General features: G+C 44.3%; 1 protein-coding gene across 1 annotated transcript; it reads right to left on the bottom strand.

Annotated features, from left to right (window-relative positions):
* Positions 1-628: 628 nt before the first annotated feature.
* LOC146181830 (uncharacterized) lies at positions 629-21654 on the bottom strand. Its single transcript, XM_084575851.1, has 5 exons — positions 21546-21654; positions 17872-18206; positions 16322-16476; positions 5612-5794; positions 629-1213 (listed from the first exon to the last, which is right to left on the bottom strand). Exons 1-5 carry the CDS (start codon positions 21554-21556, stop codon positions 890-892), a joined length of 1008 nt encoding a protein of 335 aa, XP_084431977.1. The 5' UTR covers positions 21557-21654; the 3' UTR covers positions 629-889.
* Between the last annotated feature and the right edge of the window lie 5889 nt (positions 21655-27543).

Below are 27543 nucleotides of genomic sequence, written 5' to 3'. Positions count from 1 at the left end.
TGCGAAAACTGCTGCATATGAGTCCGACCATAGTTGTCCGTGCATGGAGGAGGCATTGGTGCTTGCTTAATTATTTTTTTCATTGCTGAACTAGCTTTGTTATTCAAATAATGCGGCACAAAGACTGGCTCTGCTTGTTTGTAATGCATCATTTGCAACGAGACCCCGCTGCAGTGTTGTAGTGGTTAGTGCACTCGACTACTCTGCCCTAGGATGCGGAATAGAATCCCGGCTTCGGCGGCTACATTTCGATGGAGGCGAAAAGCAAAAAGCCCGGGTGCTGTGCCATGCCAGCGCACGTTAAAAAACCCCAGGTGGTCGAAATTTCTGGAGCCCTCCACACCGGCGCCTCTCATAGCCTAAGGAGCTTTGAAACGTTAAACCCCATAAAAACAATAAGAACCAAACCAAACCAGTTGCAACAAGACTATGTGAACTATTTTTATCAATGAAATACTCGTCACATAAACACGTAGTGTCGCTCGTTGCAAACGCCGCTAGTCATAAGCAACTTGCTTTCAATAATAAAAAAATGTCGTAAACAACCAATTTACGAAGCAAATTTTTTCGGGGAATATGTGTACGAGGACAATATAAATGACCACAAACCAGAAAGGCAATACGTATATCAGTGTACTTAAAATAGCAGTCTTTATATAGTGTTAAATTGTTGTTAGTAGTTGACTTTTCTGCGATGCAACAATGCTTTAAGGCCATGTGAAATTGCCTTTAGTGAATACAGGTTTGAGCGATGCATTGGAAACAAATAATAAACTCTGCTTTCCACAGTGACGCAACGAGTGTCTTAGTCGCATATTAGCTTCAATCGACCGTCAACACCAGACCAGTACGTCTACATTCGGTATTACAGTTTCATTTATATTACAGTTCACAATGTCGTTTCTTCCACTGAAGCGTTCGGTACACTCTGGTCTTGTGCAGCTATCGGCGTTGTACCGGCAACATAATTAGACCCTCCATCCAAGAAAGTGCTGAGCGAGGGTCGCTGGCTTCCCTGGCGTCTGGTGGTTGGTAGGACTAACGGTAATTTGCCCTCGGGGATGAGCTGAGCCGCAGTTTCTGGCTTGGCTTGACAGGGAATGACATCGCCCGTTTCGCTTGCAGTCGCCTGGCGCTCTTCGTGGCACAGCATGACCCAAGAATTGGCTCTCGTTGTACCGGTAGTGGCGCTCCGCCTCCTTGTCGCTTGTAACTACATCATATGTGAAAAAAAACAGTTGTACATTTAGTGAGCGAGTTGTGTTAGGGACTCACTTGAGAAAACCACTTCCACATCTATTCAGGATTATCACATTAGAGACGGAGAGGCGTCGCCCCAAAGAAAGGAAAGCTGCCATGCTAGGTAAGTCATTCTAAATCACATCTTCTGGGAAGCAGATAAATAGTTAAAACACTTTCCACCCCACCCAATGTCTGCCTCCCACAACGCATGTTAAGGGAAAGGAAGGCCTGACGCAATGTAGTCTCCGCATCCATATGCAGGCATGTGACTTAGACAACTTATTAGGGATCCATATTCATCCCAGATATTCACCACAGTCAAGCATATGGCGTTGATATTCAGCTACAGAGCCCGAGGCCAAGAGTTCAATTCTGCCTCGGTTTTAATGGAGGCGAAGTTCAAATACCAAAGTTCAGAAAAAGTTCATTAAACGAGGGCGCAAAGTCCCCGTTTGGTGAAATTAAGGCACAAAACCGCACTTGTGCAAAAAATAATTCACGTTCCTTTCCTACAATGTGTCTCAGTAAGTGATGAAAAAGTGTTAATCATAAACAACCTTTAGGATATTGGTGTTGTGGTTACAGCTGCGCATCAGCTGTAACCACAAGTGGTTGTCGCTAAAATGACAGAAAGTTCAGCCTACTACCTTACTACTACTAGCGTAATCAGTCACTGTCATGAGGAATTCTAGTCCAAATTTTTTACTATTACTGAATCATCATCGCAACTAGGTGTTACTAGCTGGGCTGTATTGGTGGCGCCCTCTTGTGAAGTTGTGTTGAATGAGAGATTGAGGATAAGGGAGAACCTCCTCTCACCTCACAGCAGACCGTCGACATCCATCGTGAGTCTCGCGCATATTGGTTCGAACGTCGTTCACTAGGTAGCGCTGCTAACAGCTGACGTTGACTTCTCCCATACCTTGATGGGCATGGCAGCAGACTAATGTTCTTTTTAGGGCTATATTTTACAATCGTTATAAATGCCACGGGATGTTACCGTCCACTGTGGGTTTATACCACTTAACTAGAGTTTTTGGTAAAAAAGGAGCTCCTATAATTGGCACCCTTCAGCACAGAACCGTTTAACCGCGTAAGTATGCGTCTAGCAGGAAAATTATTTATGAATGCTGTACTTTTCATAGCGTAGATTCTACGCGTTTTTTCGATTATACACGTAGCCCTCTTCGGCGTCCGAAAGTCGCTCGTAATTCGTCCTGGCATTTTTGTTATAAAGGGAGCGCGCATGCGATGCTCTTAAAGGGCTCCTTAAACTGTACTTCAATATTCTAGTGGAAGAAATTCATAGATGAGCTCTTTATGATTATTCACGCCAAATTTAAAACATTTGCGTGGAGCCGATAAGTTACAAATTATATTAAAAAATATTCCTGGTGACCGCTCACACATGCACATGATTAGCGACCCAGCTGGCAACAACATAATGAGGTCTTGTACATGGCACAACTGACGGAGGAAATTTATTCACAGTCTGTTAGTAACCTGCGGAAAAAGCCAAGGTGCGTCGTCATTGCACCTTAGCGCTAAAGTGGATAAAACTCAAACGAAATGATTCACGCACCTGCTGATCGCCACTGCCTTTCGCTGGATTTCGGCAGTTAAAAAAAAAAGCAACGAAATTGTCGAGTTAGGGAAGCGCGGACTTTGCTCTAATCGCTACCGAAATTAGGTACCGCAGAAAAAAATGCATCTGCTTCAGTTTGTTCTGTGCATTTTGATCGTAGAGCCGCTGCCGGCCGGCACGGATTAGTAGTCAGGTTGTACAACATTACGAGACCATGTGACATTGCAGGAGCTGCAAACCTGGCTTTCTCTGATGAGCTAGGTAGCTGAAGTATTAATCGAACCTTGACACTTGAGCGATGACTAATACGTAACTTAGGGGGGTAGAGATGAAGGCCAGTTGGCGAGAGATAATTCAGTTAGAAGCCGTAACAGACACGCGGGAGCCCTGTGCTCTCGCCTCCATGATTCCCGTGTCTTTTGAGGTTTTCAGTCGTTACACTGCGTTAAGTAAGTAACACCACTCCTAGGCCATGGAGGCACGTCCACATGGCTTTATCAAAGCGGGTCTCTATATATACCTATGTCGTGTAATGCATAACGTATTGGCATAGCTGATGACTGAATCCTAATAAGTATGTGTGAGAACATTTAAAGGTTTTCAGACTAAGGCAGTGTCAAAATACACATACGCAAACGAAGATCCGGAAGAAGAGCTACAGAGGGTAAAGATCAACGCTATCACGTCATATCACTATAGGCAGAGCCGAAGTGTTCCCTCAATTTTTCTTCATACTTGGCGCGTTTCAAACTGTGTTTCGGCTGCTTATGTTGATTTTTTATGCTTGAGCTTTTTCGATTCCATCTCCATATCATCACACGAGCGATTTCAGGGTAAAGTCAATGAAATAGTTAAAAATGAATGAATGTATGACGCCAATCATTCGCTTGAAACATCAAAGCTCTTGCGGTGGGCGCTATTACTAATAACAAATTGCTTTTGACTTATGGCTGCAGCTGGCGAAACGTGCAGTACTTATCTCCACTAGACCGTTGGCAACAATAAATTAGAAATTTTTCTTTTTGTTCGTTATGTGAGGGAGCAAGGAAAATTGAATTTTGCTATTGATAACAACGGCAAACAAACTGGGCGGAAAATCTGAACGTATGACAGGTACAAGGCTTATGATCTATGACCTCCCATGTCTGGCTTCAGAGAAGAGCTGACAGTTTCCTCAAACTGACTGTGCTCGACGGCATCGCTTAGTCTTGCAAGTCGCTGAAAATTACACACCGCTCAAATCGATCATTGCAACACGTTGCGCTGCGTTAGAATATATCTTGCAATAAAGCAACAGCTGAAGAAAGCTAAGCGTCCCTTACGAGCTTCGGATGACTCGAAACCTGATCGAAAACTTTGACATCATATTCTATTCATAATAAAGTGAGTGCAGGAAATGAGGAGCAAGGTTCGAGAAAGACACAATATGAGCGCTATTTCAGAAATAAAGCTTTAGTAAAAAAAAACACATGCAGATTACATGCGCATGTCGTAAACATTAAAGCAAACGAGGTCTATTTTTACATTAAAGGTTACATTAAACCTTACGACTGTATTCTATCCGTTTCCATGTTTCATTTCCGAATTTCCATGTTTCATTCGTTCAGAAACTTAAATAGAAGGATAGTGCTTTGGTCTAAAATATTTTGAATACTTGCACTACCACCCGTAGTCAACCACCCGTAGTACCACCCGTAGATTTGAAGTCAACGTCGGTGCACAGCCTCATGGGTTCGCACCTGAAAACCGCTGTAGACTGAAGCACTTTTCCTGCCTTTTGATAGCGAAATGTGTATGTCTTTCCCAGGTATTTCCTAGCCTATAAAAGTTAAATTTTTGGTTATTGGAACATGCTAATCTATATCGACACAGGGCAATTCGGATTTGTTGTCAGCCATGTCACATGGCAAGACATCGAGTTGTCAGCAGGTCCACTGACGAAACGAGACCACATGGCATGATCAACTTGTCAGAGATGATAACTCGGGTCACTCCTTTGCGATGTATAGTGTGATAGCAATCCAGCACACCTGAGCTGTTGCATACCGGGTGAGACCAACACCACTTCTGTGGTGTTGGTATTACCCTCTACCCGTTGGCCACGGTGACACGTTCGAATGAATTGGCAAAAAGGGGGTTTACATAAGTGTCAGCAGTCTTTCACTTAATGGGGTATCTTAAGACAATATGCAGATCAACGTGCAGGACATAGAGTCACAAATTTAGGTAATATTGATTGCGCTAGGAGCAAAGTGCATTTCTAGAAACGATGATCTGCGAGGGGACCCGCAGGTAGGGGCCATTAACCTATCGCCTCATGTCGTTAGGGCGGGGCTCAAGCACCCTCTAAATTTTTGCTGACTAGTTTTTATTGTCGTTTCTGCGGAGTTATTACCAGTCCGACCTCCCCCTACTCTGTCTTAAATGTAGAGGGGGGAATTTTCTAGGGAGGACCCGCCAACTATGGCAGGTGGAAGTTTCCCGCAGACGCGGATGCCGAACAGTTTTAGTTTTCAGGCTACTCATAATGCTGTCGTGTTAACAGGCAAATACACTCTCCGCAATATATATATATATATATATATATATATATATATATATATATATATATATATATATATATATATATATATATATATATATATATATATATATATATATATATATATATATATATATATATATATATATATATATATATAATTTCATTTGCCACTGTAAATGATAATCCCCCTTACACGCCTCGCTGAACGAAACAAGATTTATTTTCTTAATGAGACTCACCCGTTTCTTGAGTGTGTACACCACAGCAGCCACAGGTACCAGGAGAAGGAGGGTCACCAGAATCCCGCCTAGAAGTCCACAGATGATGTGTCTCTCTGTGTACGTGTCGGGCTCCACGTTGTCGATGCCAGTGGAATCGTCATACCGCGGCCCAGCTGGCAGAGATCGAAACCATAGCGGAAGTTATTGCAAGGGATGTCAACGCGATGCAAGTCATTAGAAGCGCAGAAAAATAAGCGGATGAAAAATAAAACTTACAAGAGCCCATTTACCAAATTCATGACTGTTATTAGTGAGGCTCGTTAGAGCTGCACGTCTCCTCGTCTTAGTGACACGCACCTCAGCATATCAGGAAGACGATCTGCTTTAGATAGAGCAAATATGAAACATAAAATTGATAAATTATTTGAGTCTTCTCTGCTAATTAACTAGACTCTTTAGTACCCTTCTCGTATGATTTGAAAGTCTGATGTAGCTGGATAAAATTCAAGTAAAATGTGCCATCAACCACTCACACGAGGCCTTCCAGTCAATACTGCCTACCGGTTTTCGTTACTTAGCTGTTAATTCAATTAAATCATGGTTAATGCCTTTGTACATAAAGGCCCTTAAGGTGTCACATTAGCCAATGAAAGATGATTATACATGACACAAGTACAGCCGGTGTGCACCATTTGTTTAGGAAGACCGCTTATGATAGGCATGTGTCACTTTAATTTTTAGTTGTATCGTGCTCACATTCGCAGCAAAAAAAAAAAGAACAGAAATAAAAATAAAGAATAAAGACTTTCTATATGTCTATCCAACATATAACAACAGTGCCGCAGTCGTTTGATTCTGACACAATGGACATTTAAGACGCGTACGGTCACTTCTTAATGAAATGAGAATTTGGCCCAGATGAAGGTGTGTTAACTTCGGAAACGCGCTCGTACATAAACTTGCCTTAGAACATTTCTGGCACCATAGAGTTCCTTACACTAATTAGAGGGAAAGCTGAGGGCGCTGCACTTCAGCCACCATGGGCGCGCTAAGAATCATGGGCCGGTGTGCTACTTGTTGCGGGACAGTCGGTTTTTCTCGGGTACGTGGAGTGGCGTTACTGCGATGTTTCTTTTTCGTCATCATCATCATCTGAAGGTGCGTACATAGACCGCGAAAGCCATAGTAGCGAAGGCGCAAAAGCAGACGTCGCCAATAAATGGTTTCTGTTTCCCGAAATGCCACTAAAAACTTCCTTAAGTGATTGCACAACGATAAATATTTTCATAACAATTTTTTATTTCAAAGTTTGCCTATTAAGTGTGAAATATTGGTATTTGTGCTGCTCAAAACAAAGCCAATAGGAGAAAGAGCCATCGCTTATATTGAATAAATCTCACACTGGCATTCTGTTTCTCTCTCTTTTTGTAATTTATAGTCAAAATATGAAATCTTAGGACATTATTTGCGGTAGAAGAACGTTTATCTTTGCATTAGTTTTGGTCAAAAGTTGTAGTTCTGCCCTCGGTAGCTCTCCGGCCCATGATGCTTTGAGCGCCCATGGTGGCTGAACTGGCCGCCTGGTAACTCCATGTAAACGCCCATAGACGGCAGCACAGCTTTCCCTCTAGGCAAGAGTAAGAAACTCTATGTCTGGCACCGACAACCACTCGTTAACGAACCACCTGAATATCAGTACCGCCGTACATTCACGCACTGCATGCTTATTAAGGCGAAAGGCTTTAATGGCTCATGCTGTTGTAGGCAAAATGTGGTTGGCTGAGGCGGGATGACGTCTTAGAGGTCTCGACCAATCAGAGCACCATCACAGTATGCGCGAATGCGTGCCTGATATGACCATATACCAATCAATAATCAATGACTAATTAATCGAAAAATTAATTACTAATGATTGAGTAAGGAAATAATTAATCAAGTGCCTACCTGATGAATCACTATCAATGATTTAAATAATAAATGACTATTTAATAAAATAATTACTAATTATTAGCAGTTTTGTAGCAGAATGCTGCACTCAGGCTTTCGTCTTCACTACTTTAGTCGCTAAAGTCCCTCGTAATATTTTTGTGTGCCATCCAAGATCAGGTGTGTATTACGCGAGTAACTCTTGGCGCTAAATATTCGGAGTAATGTCATATTTCGCATAATGGGTACCACTCATGTGCTGACAGCAGATAAACGAAACAAATAATGTACTTTGGGACATTGTGCGCTTATAATATTGATATTGACGGGCCGTTGATGATCTAGACCGAATGCGATATTTCAGCCCGCTGTTATTCTTTGTGAAACGCGACTTAACTGCTTTGGCTTATGCCAATGATGGCAACATTTATATCATATTTTCACACTTCACGCTCGTGATGCCGTTTCATTGAAATAAATAAATATAGGCATGCCCAGTTATAAGAACGCGCCGAAAATGCCCGCGCATTAGCACCTCTCTTTGGTTCTGATTGCTTCATTTACACTCCATTTCTTCTAGCCTTTACTTACATCCATTTCAGTGTATTTATTCGCGCATTGAGGTTTCTTTTGCGCAATTTCATTGAGCAAACTGTTCCGTCTCTCTCCCTCTTCCGCCGCCATAACTGGCTCCTTCTTCGGGTTATCAAAGAAGAAGGACTATGCTGTGCTCGATCGGCACAAGTTAATTATCTTTCACTTCGCCGTCACTACTTTCACACTCACCTTCTCCATTGGCTCAAAGAAAAGGAAAAGTAATGTAGTAGTGCCGCATTAATGTAGTAGGGAAGGAAGCAACAAGAAAGAAAGAGGCGTGGTGGTGGAGTGCTTCGGAATGATCTCGACCAACCGGTCTTTTTCAACATGCATGACATCGAGCAGAGCACAGACATCTCCACACTGCCATTCACGGAGTGGGTTGCGCGTCCTGCTAAGATTCAGACAGTTACGGCAGCTTTCTTTTCATCCTGAACAGTTTTATTTGTCCAATATCGATAAGAACTGTATCTACAAGAATACTTTTTGGTGATTATGTTAATCAAGATACATTCACTCCGTGTTAAAGCACTTAGTGCTATATGCTCAGCGTTAACGTAAAAGTAAAACGCTTCGGCCAAAGTTTAAAACACCGCGATGCCGTGCTTCATGACCCGTCGTGTTGCTCGCTACAGATCCTCGGCGTTACAAACCTCTTGGAGTTAAGAGAAACACTGCTCCTGCCACTGGCTTAGTTAGAACTCTTATAGCTGTTAAAAGAGCCTCCCAATTTGGTTTAGATACAAACAACGTACTTATAACTTTTGACAAAGGCTGCACCCCTCAACAGATTGCGCGAAAGCTCGCTGTAAAAAGCACTCTCGAGCACGAGCCACTTCCATCGTCGTCCAACTCTTATCGTAGACATAAACTATTAAGAATTTAATGCTTACGTATCGCCATCGTTGTCGCCACCGTCGATGACCACTCGGTGTCGTTTGAAGAGTACATGCCTTTTTTAGAAATCAACTCCTTGTTAGTGGCACCAGAAAGTGAACGTTTGATAAATATATACTACGCGAATGCAGTGTGAAGCGCTCCATGAGCACGAATGACGTACGCGAGCCTGGAACACTTTTCTAATTGCCCTTTGTTTGGCTGCGCAGGTTGCCATGCCGCACGAGTTGGCCGCGCAATCTGTCAGGCTTTGTCGCTGTAGCATTGAGAGAATTAGACCATAACATCCGTGTTTGGGAGGGGAAGGAACAGCTAGGTATTCGCTAGATAAGCTGGTCCCCTGGGTACGTAATCCCGTGATCCGATTAATTATACAGTATCGTCTATCGCCACATTGTCTAACGCAGATATCCTATATCAGCAGGGTGACTTCCGCTGCACAAATTCAATATTGAGTTCGGCTACGAGCTCTAAAATTGCGGCGCTTAGTGGAATGAGTACCGCGACACATTCCCCAGCCTGATGGTGTTTGTGACCTTATGACAAAATGTTATCATCCCAGTGAATGATATTAAATGTACATTTAATAAAGCGCAGCTTTGTACAAGCGCGGAACATGTGCATCAGTTCATTTGAGACGAATGCTCCTGTACATACTGCTGACCGCATGTCACGATTCACGCAGCATTCAGACTATGCATGGAATCATCTCGTCAGTAAATCTAAAAAACGGCACTGTCGTTTCATCTCGCTGTTGCTAAGGGCTTTCGTTTAATTTTTTTGCATCTCTTTTTTCGTGATAAGAAAAGACTTCCGAATATTTGTTTTTTTTTTCTTTTTGGCTTCTCACCACATCCGATTTCTACAATTGCCTCTATGTTTGGTCAGTACAAAAAGTGCTCACCAGGCTGAGGCCGGTGCTAACAATTAGTCTTGGTTGGTCATTGTACCCTCACATGGCGGCAAGCGTAAAAATTATGGCACTGCAAAGTAACACAGAATGTCCACTGTCCAAAATAATGCAAAATATTGCAAATATTGCGATATCGAAATTGCACGATATTCTAAAGGGGTCGCTACTGAAAGGAGATTCATACAGGGATAATAGCAGTGTATAGCGATATTGTGCAAGCTTATAAGAACGTCGTTAAACGATGCATATTTTAGGCCACTTAAACAGGCCTGTGGGCTTAAGGAGAGCGTTTTCGAAATTGCGATGAGAGAGAGAGGGGGGGGCTCTAACGGTCGCTGTCCAGTGCATAACTGCCGAATAAATAGTGTGAGTGAAGGCTCAGTGCCCACCATTTTTCACAGCAACCTATACATGAAGAAGTCTGCGGTACTCTTCCAAAAATATTTTTGCTTGATCCATGGCAACGCGCCAGTTTACTAAGCACAGGTGATGGTGGCACACGCGGCCGTCTTATAGGCTACGAAATGTTGCATCCTCCTCGATATTCACACGACGCGGCACGAAATAACTTCCTCCTCTTCCTTCCCAAGATGAACACAGTGCGCGAGCAACATTCCCGGGATTAGGAGGAAGTGATGGCTCAATTGTATGGTCTTCCTGAATTTTAAATGAGGAGGTGAAGAGCGAGGGTCTGCGTCGGCTCATCGATCAGCGGTAGAAGCACATGGCCTTGGGCAGAGAATATGTATATAATGAAGAAACTTCCAATCAAGCTTCATTTTTGTATCTGCCTTTCTTCATGCCAATCATACGAGCTTTGTGAACGGTCATCGTATATGTGGTCTACAGGAGCTGCGCTTATGAAGCCTAAATCTCGGTTTGTCAGAAAATACAAGATTACTATTTCACCGAGCAGCATTAAGGCAGATCTACTACTGCGGCATGTTTTGAGTTTTGTCATGTGCTGAGATCGACTTTATGACCAATTTTCCTAATACGACTAGCAAACATTATTTGTACTGCATGTGTACGACTGACTTCTCTTTCAGTTTATAAGGTGCCTTAAATCGGGGGCTTTAAAGGTGGCGCAGTGGTGAGGGCGCTCGACTACTGTGCCCCATATTGTGAGATCGAATCCTGGCCTCGGCGACCGCTTTTCGATGGAGGCGAAACCAAAGCGCCCGTATGCTGTGCGAGGTCAGTTCACGTTAAAGAACTCCTGGTGGTCGAAACTTCCCGAGTCCTCCACTACGACGTCTTTCATAGCCTGAGTCGCTTTGGGACGTTAAACCCCACAAACCAAACCAAACCAAATCAGTAAATCCAGACGCTAGCCCGATGAACATTTTTCTAGAGGACCGTTTCATCCTGATATTCCTAATCCTGATCACGTGTTGATTGATTGATTGACTTATTGAATAAATATTTTTTTTGTTATATAAATGAATAATTAATAATTAGGTAAATAATTCATTCATTGAATACGTACAGCCTACAGCAGTAGATGGCAGGATAGCTAATAAATGAAAAAAAAAAACCCATAGTTAAACGCTTCAATAATTTTTGCGTAAGTTCAAGCCTTTTGTAAAACTTACATTTACTACCACGTCGCGCGGCACTCGTTGAAGCTATTGGCGACAACGCGCCATATTTCCTGCGCCTGTTTCTCATACTTTTTTGTCGACAAATTTTGTACTCACACTGTCGATCGCGTTTATTAAACGTGCGGGGCTTGAAAAATTTTAGTGCCCAGCATTCGACCACAGCCATAAGACAGTTCCGCCGAAAGTTCTCCGTTGATGTTCCTGGCAGCAGACGCCAGGATATGTGATAAAAATTTTAAGGGACGCTTGATGATCGCTAAGAGTTGATACGAGAACGTTACCGTACATCATGTAAGTGTTACTTTTGAGTAGTTGTTAGTTATTACCCTTCTTTTGTAGCGCACATTAGTGTTAGTAAGTGTTCTTAGTAATGCTGAAAAGTACTACCTAAGTGGGTTGCTTAGTAGTGCTAGTTACTGGTCTTAATTTCAACCAAAATTTGTTGCACTTTAATGTGTGCTGCTGGCTTAACTAGGGTATGAGGCAACCGCATAAGGCTTCTAAGCGACTCTACTTTATGAATTTCCCCCGTGGTGTAGGGGTAGGGCACTCGGCTCTTCATTCGCAGTTAGCGGTGTAATTCCGCTTGACTGTCTTTTTTAAAAGCGAAATTTTTGGCTGCTACCTTCTATTGCTCCTTAGCGGACCAAGTAATGTTGATCTTCAACCAAGGAGAAACCACGCAACAACGATGACGTCACTCAGTCGCAGCTTCGCGGCCATCGCCGCTGGAGCCGCTCACTTACCTCTGCCTAATCACGTGTAGCCCTAACATCATTCGGCAACAGCTCCGCCGGGCAACCTCCTCTCCGCCGTTGCCACCGCATTGTAACATCTCAACATTGTCTCCCCGATGTGTATACAATGACTTTTCTGCCGTGTTAACGGCAGCAGTGGTCATCCGGTGGACGTAGCTCGCCGAGAGGCTGCCGCACAGACACGAGAGTCAGGTCGAATGAAACATGGCTCAAGAGAAAATCGAATCCGAGCGAGAAAGCACGAGTAACTTTTGTGTCCCCTCACGACTCGGGCCACTATCATGCGGTCCCTCCTGTACTCGGTGCTGATCTATATGTCCAGCTTACGAGAAACTTGTCTGTTGTGTGGCGGTAGAGAGGACAGTGTGCTTATGATTTCACAGTGTCTTCTTCCTGAAGCGCTTCTCCGTCGTGTAGCTCACCCCTTCCAGCTTTCGCGTGTGCCGTATCAGACTGTGATATCTGAATTTGTTGCCAGGATAAGCCGTTAACCAATTCGCCTTCCTGCTCGTGGAGGGCACATACCATGTATGACTGGCACGCTGTGCGATCGCATACTGTGGCAGGGTTCCAGGCCTCCATGAAGTAACTCTTAGCATTCGGAAAGAGGTCTGGTTGCACCGGCAGCGGGAATGTCGCTTTGTCTGCGACCGGACGTTCTCGGAGGTTTGGTGTCAACCATCCGTGATTTTCTCGCATACGAGCGGAACACTTTCTATGTCGATATAATTTCGCCTCAGGGAACAGTCGTGAGACATACTGTGTGGTCATGAAGGCCCAACGCCTCGCCGGTTTACTGTCACAGGGGCGCGTCAGGCCTCTTTTGCGTTTGATGCAGTCCACTCCTGTGGTGACATCGCACAGCGGTTCCTTGTCCAGGCATGGACCTCACCTCGTGCCCAAAAGATCCCCCAGCTCCCGTTGGCCCTTGGAAGGGGGGGGGGGATTTCCAGATTTGTTGTGTGGATGATGATGGGTCGTTGAGTCATGCGTGACTCAAGGGCACGGCACTTTCGGGTGTCAAGTCCCCTTCCCATCAGACAAAGGCAACATGCCCCTTTCGCTTTGGTTACTTAGGTTTATCCGGGTCAAACCTCTGCCTGTTCTTTTTTTAGGTTTGTATTATTCGTAGGTACTCTGCAATGTCCTTTGATCGAGACTACTACCCTGCGGATGACGTCACAACAGCGCAGAATCCCCTGCCAAAACACCTGCCGCCTCGGTCATGTTACGTTGTCTTGTGATGTATACGCGTACGCACACACCGCAGAATAATTAACGCTAGGCTATATCACCTGCCATTTGCCAGCCTGTAAGAGCACCTTCCTTCTAACTTGACTGAAAAATTTCCTGATTGGCTGAGAGGTTCTTATTACCATAAGGTCCCGTGAACTAGTCGATCGCTGATTGGTCTGGGGCATGGAATTGGTAGCCGTCATCGCTCAACAGCAGGAAAGCACGAAGACATCTACAATAACAACTATGAGAAAACGGAGTTAAAATTTATTAAATAAGTAATATAAAATAAAATAAATATTTTAATAAATCGAAAACAATTTATTAAGCCGCGTCAACATCAAGTTTAGGCCTGACACAGTTTTTACGGTTTTATTAAAATTCATAGTTTTCAGCCAATACATCGAAGCCGTAGAGGTTGAGAAGAGAAAGGCGAGGATGTTTGGAACGTTTCCCAAATTTATGGCAAATATTTACTCATTCATTCGTTCGTTCATTGAATGGTAGCACCATCGGCTCTCCCCAGCTCAAGAAATGTCAAGACAGGAGTTGACGTACAACCTTCCCATATCGAGAGAGTAACACTTATTCTGCGCGACTCAACTGCGGTGGCCTGAAAAACTTGGCTATAGCGTAGCTGACGGCTATCTGCTGATAATCAGCACTTAAGATCGCTTCTTGACGGTTAAAACCCCATAGGTTTGTCGCATCTCTCAATACAGCACCTTTTAGAAAAAGGTTTCAGGATAACTTAATCCATCGTAAATGCGATCTAGTAAATTAGTAAATCCGCTCTCAAATTTCAGAGCACTCATGATCCCCGGAATACCAGCCTGATGGTGCAGAAAAATGGTGAATTAAAATCGCAGATTTGGAGCGAGCACTTCGGGAGCTCCTTTTTGTGCTGATGCAGTATTGGTCAGGGAGAGGTTCTATTTCTTAGACCTCCCAATGAAACGTTTTTCAGAGCAACATGTTTATTGCCGGTCCGCAGTAGATGACGTGCCTGAAAGGGGGCTGGCAACGCTGGGTGCTCTCGTTGTGAGCAGTGAGTGAGCGTCCTTGTCTTGCTCCGATAGAAATCGTTAACTTGTCAGTGTTGGGGAAGCAACACGACCGTTCCAAAGGTAGATTCGGGTCAAGTTATCTCCACCAGATTTACACGCCGTGTGGTGCAGTGTTCTTACCGACCTTGTACAACAAGAACTGTGTTCAGCGCTGTGTTTGTCCCTTTCGTCCTCTGGCCTTGTGCCGTTGCGCTGCTTCACTAGATTACCGACCTTGATCTGCAATTGGAATTCGCGGGAGGAAAAGGGACCGATTGCCCATGCCTAATGAGCACGCGAAACGCGCATTAAATATGCATGAAAAAAAAAAAGCACGAGCCTGTCAAAATAAACCCAGACTGCAATACAGGGAGCAATTATTTGTCCTTTATTTCAACACCAGGTTGGTCCGGAACTGAAAGAACAACTTCGTTGTACGTGGGAGGTCGCTCGGCATCTTCCGGCGCAGCAGGCTGAAGCGAGACCGCCATTTCATGAGGAAGAGTTTGCTTGGTACTCGCTTGAAGGCATATATCGTAGGGAGGCGGTGCATCCAACACGCGGCTCGAGTAGCTATTACTGGGACCATCTTTCGGTGTTCTGGACGAAGGCGGCAGTGACGACGGCGCCACGACTGCTACCGGATCAACCTGTTCGGCGAGAGCACGAAATAAACAAAGGCGTCAGATCTCAGCGATTTGGCGCGTGTACTGCTGTTATTCCTTCTTTTCGATCGCAAAGCCAGGTACGAGGCGTGGGAAAGACAGAAGCATATTCTCGCAACTCACAGGGAGAACTACGAACTGTTACAAGATTTTTTAAATTTTTTATTAAAGCTGATTAAAATTCCTTTTCAGGTGAACAATTGACCTTTCTCTGAAAAATTTTCTTTAGTCAAAACTGCGAGCACAAGGTTGGGTTATGAGGCTCGTCAGTCATTTCGAAATATGTTTTAGTTTCCACCATCTAGGGCAATTTGCAACAAGCAGATTTCTATTCTTTAACCCATACCCCATTACGCAACTACGGTCTCCGTAAATTTTTTCGAACCACGCATGTTTTGCAGCGGGAGCTTTATTTGAGGCGTTCCTGGGTGTCGACGAGTGCTTCAATCACTGTAAACTGAACACAGCTACAAGCTCTCTGTGCTTCATTCATAGTTATACCTGAAAGGCGCGCGCACGATCATCCTAATCACGTAACGACGCGCACGCGTCACTTCTCCCCACACACGCCGACGCACTTCTTGCCCTTAGTGCAGCCCCTTGCATCCGAGTGGGTCCTGTGATATTATAACCCTGGTAAATCCTTCTAAGCACCTCTAGTAGGGAATGAGAAAGGTAAGGGGCAATAGAGGTTAGTTCATCAATATCGCAGCATACGTTAAGCGTGCCTATATATTACTCACATTTTCCCCAAGTTAGCGGCGTAGTATCACTGTAGGCGATTGTAACGCCTGACCAAATTTCCTGGCTGTTTGTATTCAACAAATATCATTGTGTCTAGGGCCGGCAAGACCGTAAAGTATCAGCGGCTATCAATAGGTCGGTTAAGACTTTGTGAATATTGAAAGAAAATTACAGATACTGACTAACCGTTGCGACAGCTGCGGCAGACTATTGCGAATGCGGTTAGTCGCATCCGCAGAGGACTGCAAAACTTTCGTTCAATAATTTGATGTGTGGCGAAATCGCGCGATTACGAGACACATCTCCAACCGTCGCTGCCGCATGATCAGAACGTAGACACACCTCCTTCTGTTCGCTTTTGCAGGAGTGGCACAGGCACCAGGAGAGGGCGAAAATGGACAGGGCGACGAGCAGGCTGGTTGCGACGAAGACTGTGCCCGTTGCAGCCCTTCCCATGAAAGACGCCCGCGAATAAAGCGTCCGAAGCTTGAAGAACTCTGCAGTCGGGAGAATGTTGTTTGTACAGTGTGTAATGATATTGTTACGCACACACTTGGAAAAGATAAGAACAGATGAACTAGTATGCCCCCCCCCCCCCCCCCCCCAGCTTGTGCAAATCTAACTTTACCAGCAGACTGGTATAGCCGAGTAGCTTACTTGCTTTGTTGTTATTGACCACACGTTTAGAAACAAATGTAAATACTCCAAAAGCAAGAGTTGGGTGAGGCATCGAGAACTTGCTGCCTTAGACATGTTCGTGAGATTACTTTGAACTTAAATCCTGTAAAAAAAGGTAGTGCGTTATTATCAAAATTAACGCCTTTTATGGAAAGTCAACGTAAACTCAACAAAGGTTAAGGAGGAGCCTCAGTCCGCTAGGCACAAATTCGACAAGGGAACTTGTCTTTTTCTATGCAACACAGTAATCATTGGAGGGGTCGTGTAGGCTTATATAAGCTCCGAATCTCAATTTTCTGAAAAAGATGGCTTTTTGTGCTTTTTCTTATTTGGAGGCCAAATACTATACACTTCCAGTCGTCTATGACCGTACTGCCCGCCAGACGAAGACAAATCCACTTGTCTAAACCTTGCCTAGTGGACTGAGGCCCTCGCAAGCCTTGTTGTCTTTCCTTTGCTTTGTGAATCCTTACACCTCGATCTAAACTTGTTTCTGAAGAGGCAAGAGCCTCAAGGCTCAATGACCCCAGATATCAGCTACCGGGCACGGACTGTTTTGTGAATATAATTTTTCTTTTAGGTATTATCCATGAGTCACTTTTTCCCGTTCTCCATGTCGAGATTAGTTGACTAGGTTTTACGCCAGGTTAACGTTTAATTCGCTTAACGTTTAATGTCAACCGCAATGAAAACGAATTAATCGTACACTTCATCGCAGCCGCACGCCGTAGTCGCAACGAACCATCCTTTACGCTAAGAGCAATTTTTCATGAATTAAAAACAATGACAGTTTTTTCACAGTGACCTTCTTTCTTTGTTTTTTCTCGGAACAACTTTATAAAAATATCCTGAAGCGAAAGGATTATAGCAATATATAGCGACGGTCAGTGATGAAAAAAAGCAAACGTTGATGCTTTGGTCACAAAACATTTCTGTCCTTCCTACAGCACCGTGATGAAATTCCCCAATATTCTTGCCCTGTTTATACTCGATTTCAATTCTTGCATGACAGTTTGGTTTGGATCTTTACTAATAAGGTGAATGAATAATGAAATTTTGTGTTTTTATTTTTGTTTAAGAAGAGGTCTGCAAGTCATCTACACGTACAAAGCGGATCATATTTAATTTCATCTATCGTGCTTGCTTTAATGTGCCGTCCATAAACTGGGTATGATCCCTTTACTTGTGTTTTTACTTCGCTTATATCAGCTCACTTGCGGATATGTGGGCGCGGCACCAGTTTTGTAGGGACGGGAAGCTGTCCATGTCAGGTCCCTGAACATCACTGCTGCGCTCAGCGCCATTCTTGTTCGCTGTGTCTGGCGGATAAATCAGCATTGATGGCAGGACAGAAGATGACGGGGCACCAGTGGAAACCAATCTGCCACTCTGGCTGTGGCTTGTTTCGACAGTGACATTTGTCGCGTGCACGATGATGCTGCCCCTAGTGACCGCGACCGCACTGACACCGGTTGAAAGCAGCCATGATGTTGCCAGCGCACAGATGACGTGGGCCACCAGAAATCGTCCACAACGATGCCGTGTTGACCTGCGCCATAAGGTTACAGAAGTCAGAGCAGCAATATCTGATAGCTCTGCTTGGTCCAATGGTCACGAAAAAGAGAGGATTAGGCTAAGTAAGTCGCTGAATAGAAACACCTCCTAATAGGCTAGTCTTGTTGTTGTTGTGGCTGTAGGAAGAAGGAAAAGAAAATGCACGGGCCTGCTACTGGCTCTGTAGTTGAGCCACTACCGCTGCCTCGTGCGGACAGAAGAGAAAATAGAGAAGAAAGAAAAAGAAGAGGGAGATAAACACGCGCGCTCCAACAACAGCCATCGTCCACCACCGAAGCAGTGGCGGGTGCGACGACGGCCCACAACAGATAAAAATTGGTGGCTGGCTAGCCCCTGCCGCAAGCGGCGTTGACCTACCGTCCCAGCCCCGTAGGGCCAGGAACAGCCACCCTTCACCACCTCCTCTAGTCTTCTCGTTGTATGAACAGCTTAGCAACAACAGTATGTAGACTGAATTGTCTATCTCGGGAGTTTATGACAGGGCAGCTACCTTCGGGCATGTGCTCTTCAGCCCGTTTGCACAGACCACATCAACGTTTCAAGCTCATGGCAAGGGGTGGCCAAAATTCATGTAAAAAATATGGTTCTTTTCGAAAAACTATTAAGGTTATTGTCTTCTAATTAAATATAGTGTGTATGCTTAATATAGTTCCGCCATGTTCCTTTTTTTTTTGCATCTCCGAGATAACCCTGCTGGCAAAGGGCGCTTTTCAATGTCGCCTGCCCTCTGTGACTAACTGGCCATGGTGCTTGGCGATGGATCCCAAAGTCATGGCATCAAATACAGAGCGAAGCCGCCACATTTAGACGGACGCAAATTTTTAAAAGAGCCGTGTGTAGTGCGATGTATGTAAACTGTAAACCTGCCATATCACGAGGTTTCATGATGACACATCAGGGGGATCAATCAGCGCTGGACCATGTGAAGTGCCTTGTGACAATACACGCCTCGCTGATCAATATTTTTCAGCGATGACGTCATGATCTGGTACCTGATATCTGAGAGCTAATTAGCAAAGAAGTTTATGACGTCACTAGATAACGGGACCCTTCTAGCTTATTCGCGGAATTTCGGTACCCGCAATGCAAGATTTTTTGTTCGACGAGCAGCGTATGTAATGCTATATCGTAATATTAAATGCCGAAGAGTCCAGTGCGTTTCCTATTGAAGCGTGAAGTTTACAACTCAATTACATCTCTGGATACCGTACTCATCCTAACCACCTGAACCTCCAGCAGGCCCGAGCATGCAAGCTAACCTGGTGTAAATAGCCTTGTTTAACAATGTCCCTATGCGCCCGGTACACCTGGCAACTGCATTCATTCTTATCAGGCCAGCTTATCTTTTTATCTGGTCGTTTGGACCGGAAATGCCATGCCGCTCTAAAGGGGCGCGAGAGGTTGCTTCGGCAGTCATCGTCTAGCGTACTCCTGCGCGGTTGTTTATGAAATAGCTGTTGACGAAAGCTACAGCGTGCCAGATTCGAACTTTGTGCCTGTTATTCGAAATCGTATACTCAGTGATCTATCAACCAGTCCTACCTTAGATGGTATCTTTACAGCTGTTGGTGATATTTTGTACAAGAAGACGATACTCTGAATTGTTGTGCCCCAATGCAGCAGCCCGCTAACTGCTAAGTGCGCTAAGGTCTCCTTAGCTTTCTTAGGACATATATGCCAAGCAGCAAAATTTGTATGTGCAATCATATACGTTTTCTGCGACGCTTTTTTTTTCTATCTATATTTTTGCGACAGCTTGGTGGCTAGGTAGAAAGAATGTTTGTTTCTCTCTTGGCCTAGCACCAGTCGGGCCCCAAGTTGCTTTTTTAAGCCTGTCTGTTAAACTGATCTACTGCGGAGGCCGGCTCTCATTGCTGAGCTGCCTTTTCGCCATACACATGACAAACACGTCAAGCATATTTTCATAATGCCAACATACCATTCGCGAAGTCTGCGTTTAACTGACGGCCAGCATGTACTCGCGCCTTCTAAACGTTCACAATTCCACCTATTCAGGGATCATGGTTAGGATACGACACATTAACCTAGCTCCACAAACCAAAACATTGAGACAAAATATGAATGCATCACTTTTTGCATATCCAAAATTTCCTCTTTCACAGGCGTAGTTTGCGACAGTACTATCGTCCAAAGGGAATCTTTCGAACTATCGCGCCTCTCCTTCGGCCGTCAACACTTATTAACATTGCGTTGTCGCATATGCATTGATACGTTGCGCTCTACAGAAATTCTTTGTTTCTTGCAAAGCGTGAGCACGAGTAAGATGGAGAGAGATTACAACCTAATCACTAAGCAACTCTCTTATGGAGTCTTCTTATCATAAAATGGCGATTGTTAATATTCAAGTACAAAATTCACTAAAGAAAAAAGCATTGCAAGGTGTGTCTTCATTTGCAGTGCGGGTATATGATGATTAAAACTAACTATAGTACAATCAACTGATAAGAAAGCAGATCCCAGGGAATTTTATGTTCTCTCACTTCTGTGTCTAGTGAAAACATTCTCATTGAAATAAAACATCTCTTGAAAAGCACTACCTCCAGGTCCCTCAATGCCTACGTCACTTAGGTTCTTTATGCGGCGTTGACGGAAGCAAAGGCACCTCGAATAGTGCAACCAACCACTTTCTCGAGTGTTGCACCTAAGGGCGGATGACCCTGTACATAAAATGACGTTTCGCTGTTCTTTAGCTGGTTAAGTCGGGACCTTGAGAACTTGACAAGCAAGTGGCATTCGTGACCAAAAGATACAAGGTGGACCGCTGTCTCTGTACTGTTTATGCTGCGCAAGTTGATGCGTATGCATTGCAGGAACGAAACGAACCCCATAAATAGTTACATTCAACAATCTCTTATTTGCCATATTGCGACGGTCCACCTTACAGCAATCCATCTATGCACTCAGTTACGGGGGTAACACAGTGTAACACCCGCATAATGAAGTACAGCCGTCCTTGAAGGATAAAGTGGTCTGCGAAAAACGAGATCGGCTAGGCTTGTTGTGCGCAAGAAGTCACTTTCCCTTTGCAACTTTGTTGAAAATCCAATTTTGCGTTTGCCATCAATTAATTGTGCCCATTCTTTAGACTTTAATCTTATCAATTTAGGCAGAAGTGAGGGTATACTGAACTTCAAAGTGTGTGCCAAGAGCGCAAAACAGGTTTGAAAAATACAGTTCTATTGGATTATTTCTCGCTCTATTAATAAAGGACACGTCTTGACCGAATACGAATTCCTAACCACTCGTACAACTATTGCCGTTAAGTGAATGAAGGGAAGTAGTCGCCTGTTACCTGTGATGCATCTCTGTGAAGTCGTGATGTAATACCTCAACAGCCGCAGAGTATCGGGCTTTCCTCTTGCAACTACTGTGGCGTGTACATACTTTTCTGTTTCCGTGCGCTATCGTTCCGCACCTGTACTATCGCGAACCGGCGCTCCGCCTGTTTTCCGAGGGCAAAGGATTTCCTTATCTTCTCATGACGACAGGACAAAAAAACCGACGACGCCTTTTGTTTATTACCATGCGCCTTTTAGTCACACCAGAGAATGGGGCCAAAGCTTGCAACCTTTGCGCAAAAAGGTGAAAGCTGAACATTCTCGCTTGCCAGAGCGACTACTATTAATTTACTTATAAAATTCAGATTAAAGTGCACACACTTCGTTTGCAAAATGTAAATAGTTATGCAAGATAAAAAAATTACTTCGTTGTGCAAGGCACGAATCCGAAACCATCTAGTAGTGAAGCGGGTCAGTGTGATTAATTTACCAAGGATAACCGGTAGACCAATTATGCCAACCGCTATTATTGTGGTTATACCGATATTGTGAACATTCTTAAGTGTCTCCATGTCGACAAGTGAATGAATATTATTTAGTTACGCTTGTCTAATGGGGTTAAACGACGCAAAGCGACTCAGGCTATGAAAGATGCCGTAGTGGAGGGCTCCGGAAATGAAGACCAGCTGTTGTTCTTTAGCATGCACTGTCATTGCACAGCACAAGGGCGCCCTGCTTCTCGCCTCCATCGAAAAGTGTCGCCGCAGCGACGCGGATTAATAAAGTAGATTAGCGGGAGCAATAAAGTAGATTGTGACTAAAGGTTTAGTTGTCAACACATAAAATAAAACCGTACAGCGCGGACAAAAGATTCAACCGCACTATGGTTTCGATTTCTAAAACGCAGTGCTAATCGCCTGAGCCTTATGACTTACTGCCTCCAGTGGTACGATTACACGAAATAGTTATCGATTGCCTACCTCAGATTCTTCCCTGCTCAGTCGAGAGCTACGGTTCTCCTCTCTTGAAAGAATCGAAGTAGGCGGCTCAACCACAAAGTCCCGGACCATGCAGCAATAACTACAATGAATGCTGGTTGACTGCACTAAAATAGATTCTTAAGTAGCACCATAGTTAACTCTCCTTCAAGGTAGTCCTGACATCGGGTATTTGAAGGAAGTAGAGTGCCTGTGGTCTTGAGCTGATGTGAAGCGACACAAGACACTCCTCGCATCCCCTAGGAGAATGCTAAGCACGGTGCCTATATAGAACCGTTATCCTAAGCATCGAGCCCCTCCGTGATGGTGCCGTGATTAGGACACTCGACTACTGTGGTCAAGGATGCGGGATCGAATCCTGGCTGCTTCACTGACATCGCACAGCACACGGGTGCCTAGCATCTCACCTCTATCGAAAAGCGGCCGCCGTGGCCGTTTTCGATGGAGGCGAGAAGCAAGGCGCCCGTGTGTTTTGTGCGCGTTAAACAACCCCAGGAGGTCGAAATTTCCGGAGCCCTCCACTACGGCGTCTCTCATAGTCTTAGTCGCTTTGGGACGTCAAACACCACAAACCAAACCGAGCCAAACCAAAGCTATAAGCATCGACGCACACCAGACTCTGCAGCTGTCCTCACTCCAGCTTTGCGGGTGTCGCACAAATAGCGCTTAAGCTTCCTTAGAGTGCTTCGTAACTGTGTCTTCTTTTCGTAAGTTTTGATTTTTTTAGTTCATATTAACACGTACAAATATTAGGCAGCGGTCCACAGCTCTTTGCCAACGGCGCACCATGCAAGAGTCAATGCACTGTGCAAAACGAATCTGCAATGCGAGCAGTGTCTAGTCTGTCGACCAACGCCACAGCTCCCTTTTCCAAACTGTAGCCCTATCGCTATCAGTGGTTCATTGTACTTGCTGGACACTATCGTTCCTTACACAAAATCATATGCGCTCTCTCACGCGGTGCAAAGCAGGCTCGGAACGTATTTCCAGCTTCAACTGCTGATAGAAAATCTTTTCCGCATAGTGTTTTGGTATCAGCAAGGCGATGTTGCTTTCGACAGTAATGTGCATTATCAATGCCTTTCGGAAGAACAAGCGAGCTTGTAAGAGGTGCTTACTTGAGGACTTAAGGCCGGCCTTTGTTCGATGGAGGCGGGCATTCAAAAGCAACTCACATGCACAACTTGAAAACACCTGCAAGTTTTCTGTATCAGTGCGAAGTTGCAAACGAATATAGACGTCCAGTGATCAGTGATTTTAGCCAATGTGTGCCTGAAGCTTAAACGGTACTATAGTTCAGGGCGAGTACTGCCTGCAGATGCGAAATGTTGTAGAGGAAAATTAAAACTGACAAAACAGAGAACTGTAGTCTCTAGGGGTCTCTATGGGAGGGGATAGGTTGTCAAGATTTTCATGAGCGCAGATGATTACATGGGCAGGACTAGTCGCAAAGATTTGGTAGGCGAAGACCTGGTACGCCAAACATTGAGGAGGGCTTAAGGAGCAGATGTGAGATCCTTTCAGCGAACAAGCCGTTATGTTACCTGCTGCACATGACAGTCACAAGCGGAGTATGCAGGCGTCATCCACTCGTTATTTCTTACTTGATGAAAATGCCCATTACACATGCATTCTTGTGACCTGGAAACATAATAGAAAGGTTCATGTAGCGTTGCTAATGAAGGTAATAATTTAAATACAGCACCCGTGCTCATCGTAATTACCTTGAAGCTGCTTACCTGATTGCACTTAGCATACGTTGTCGATATCGGGCCGCTTGGTTTAGCGTTTACAGCATTTCTTCCAATTCTTTTAGTGATAATCTTCGTAAAATTTAAACGGCTGCGAAGTTCAGTTGAGACAAGATAGCGACTGTAAAAGGGGCTTCGTCTAAGGTCTAAGGAGCTGAGCAGACAGATGAAGCTTCATGAAGACGATGGTGTTCCCTGCACAGTGCGAGAGTATGTTGCACTTGGAACAAGACGACAATGTTTGTAGCGCAGCGTGATATTGTTTTGCAGTTTTAAACGAGGCGTGATCGGTTGCAGCGATAACATAGTGCTTCAAAAGTGAGAGAATATTTTAAGGAAGCCGTAAAGGATTAAACTCCTGGATCCAGCACCTTATGGCTCCCAAAAACTGAAAAATTTAATACATTTAAAGAATTTTAGTCATGTTACCTTATTAAAATACGACTGAGGGTTCTTGTGTGAAGTTTGCTAATTTTGAGTGCAATACAAAAACGGGGACAACTTAGTGCTCTCGTGCCTCGGCCAGGGAAGCTGATCGATTCGTTCGAGCGGCGTTCAAGCTTAGTCTCGTGAATGCTTTTTTCTTCTTTTATTATTATTTTCTTGTGGCGCAGCTTTGTCGAAGCGCATATGACACTGGTGCATACGCTGTACCTACCTTGAGCTACGCGACTCGGCGTTAGAGCGGCGCGTTTTCAGTGTTGTTCTGTTATTCTCGTCGATCGTTCAACTTCTCTCCCTCTTCTTTTTCTTCCAGCTTAAGTGTCCCCAATAATTTGATTTGGTTTGATTTGATGGTTTTAACGTCCCAATGCGACTCAGGCTATGAGAGACGCCGTAGTGGAGGACTCCAAAAATTTCGACCACCTGGGGTTCTTTAACGTGCACTGACATCGCACAGCACACGGGCCCCTTGCTTTTTGGATCCATCTAAAAACAGCCGCCGAGGCAAGGATTCAATCCCGCATCCTTGGGAACAGTTGTCGAGCGCCGTAACCACTGCGCCATACCGGCGGGGCTGTCCGTCCCCAATAATGTAGCACCTTACACTGATAGGGCGTGATAGGCGAATAATGTAGCAGGGAATAGAAGCTTCCACCGTTGCTTTCACAATTCAATTAGGGTTAACAAGAGCTGAACCACAACTAATTTTAATTATTTTGGCCAACGTCTCTGCCTTTTCTATCAATAAACACATCTATCACAATAGATAAGCAAGGCGCCCGTGTGCTGTGCGATGTCAGTGCACGTTAAAGAACCCCAGGTGGTCGAAATTTCCGGAGTCCTCCACTACGGCGTCTCTCATAGCCTGAGTCGCTTTGGGACGTTAAACCGAACAAACCAAACCAAGTCATGGTCAGCAGGTTTTTCACATGACATGCAAGACATGAATACTAATTTGAAAGCTGCTTTCAGTCAGAGCACAATCATTTTCGAGGCCCGCAAAATTTTGTGTAAGCTCCAATTTTTATCCGTCGCAATTATTTTCCTGTTCAAAATGCATTGGTTTTGGGCAGAAAAAAAAATGTTGAATATAAACAAATGTCATTTGGCGGGAATGACCTTAGATTTTCCATGTGGTAGGGATATATTGCTGCTGTGGGACAACAATCTCATTCGCAGCGAGGTGGATTTTGGTACGGGTATTGGAGCAAGAATGGTAATTTGGACTGGCGGTAACGATCGGTCACCCTTATATATGCCGGTCACTTGCATCAGGGCGAGTGAATAAATGGCTTTAAAATTCTAGGGAACGCTTCACACAGCAGTAATTTATTTGCATTCAAGATCGCTCACTCATCCTGACATCATTTATGCCACGTACTGCTTATGCTTTCTTTTTTATTTGCATCTGAATGACGAGTCCTGACTGTCACAGCTCGATGACATCGAAGGCAACCCACCGACGTCAAATAGTATGTTACACATGGTCCCGTACATGACGGCGACTGACATTCGCACACCTCGACACTGCATCGACAGAACGGCAGCTGGTGCGTGCGGCTCGACTGCATACCAGTGTCGTCATCATTTGACGTCACGCATCGCACTTATCTCCGGGCTTCCGTGGCGGGAGTTTCAATATTTATACCGTTCCAGCACGTTTTTTTGCTTATATAAAATTGTTGCTTGCGTGTTGTAAAAAATTAAAAGTTGTGTACTGTGATGGCCAAGCCTTCAGCCATAAAATCAACCATTAGCTCAGTACAGTAGGGAAATTGCCAGAGTTGCCCTTTAACGGCGGAAATTAAGTGTCCTCCTGATTTCCGGTTTACATTTTGTGCTTTAATTTTTTTACACACCAGTACTTAGCATCTGCAAACACTGGCTTTCAATTGTGAGCATTGCGACACCTAGCTTTGTAACCTCCGTTTTTCAATGTTTCATTTATTCAATTATTTCAAATAACTGATCAGTTACTCACTCTAAATTGTCTTAATTATCATACTCAAGAATCGCTTTTTCATCTGGAGCATTCTGTAACCTTTGATTCCCCATTATTTTACCGATTTTATCAATTTTCATTTCTTTCTTTATTTATCAATTATTACAATAATTTCATTAACTCGTCACCGCCTATCCCACACCACTCAATCAATAAACACTAAAACCACAAAATTACCATCTTACGCTTTTTTAACGCAGCCCCTGATTAATTCCGACACACGGTACCGAGTACTACTACTACGATGCCAATGACTTATCGGTCGAACAAACATATTAAGCTGTCGTTTAAAAGTTTAAAAAATTAGTTCTGGTTTAACTCTGGTTAGCCCTAGTTGAATTGCGATAGCAAAGGCGGAAGCTTCTTTTGCCCGCTACATATTATTCCCCTATCACGTCCTATCAGTGTAAGGTGCTACATTATTGGGGACACTTAAGCTCATCCTTTAAGGATATGACGCGAAAGCGTGCTACCAGCCCACATGTAAATGAGAATGGTTTTATGCTGCTCAACCGAATGTGGAGCGAAAGCATTAGCTGCCGAAAACACAGCGTTCTTCTTCTTCTTGTTCTTCTTCCTCTTCTCCTTTCTCTCCTTCTTCTTCTTCTTCGTCTTCGTCTTCTTCGCGGCTGTTCAATGTCAAACGTGGCCCTTCCCGGTACGACGTGCTGGGCCGAAACCTGGCGCAGCAATGCTATCGCAAAAAAAAAAAAAGGAGCTTATTTCGTCTAGCACTTACGGCCTCATCGCCCTCCCCCAAACGAAGGCACCAACAGAGGACCAGACGAGAGAATACCCTTTCTACAGCTGTTCGCCG

This window comes from Amblyomma maculatum, chromosome 8, assembly GCF_055883805.1.
Source record: "Amblyomma maculatum isolate TAMU_Amacu chromosome 8, ASM5588380v1, whole genome shotgun sequence".
NCBI lineage: Eukaryota > Metazoa > Arthropoda > Arachnida > Ixodida > Ixodidae > Amblyomma > Amblyomma maculatum.
This window is presented reverse-complemented; position numbering and strand designations above follow the sequence as displayed.

What these genes read in the sequence shown, in the direction of transcription:
- LOC146181830 (XM_084575851.1), bottom strand. An exon ending in GCAAAAGCGAACAGAAGGAG is followed by an intron (nt 5,795 to 16,321) that starts GTGTGTCTACGT and finishes CCCTTGCAATAA; the next exon opens with CTTCCGCTATGGTTTCGATC. An exon ending in TGTACACACTCAAGAAACGG is followed by an intron (nt 1,214 to 5,611) that starts GTGAGTCTCATT and finishes CATATGATGTAG; the next exon opens with TTACAAGCGACAAGGAGGCG.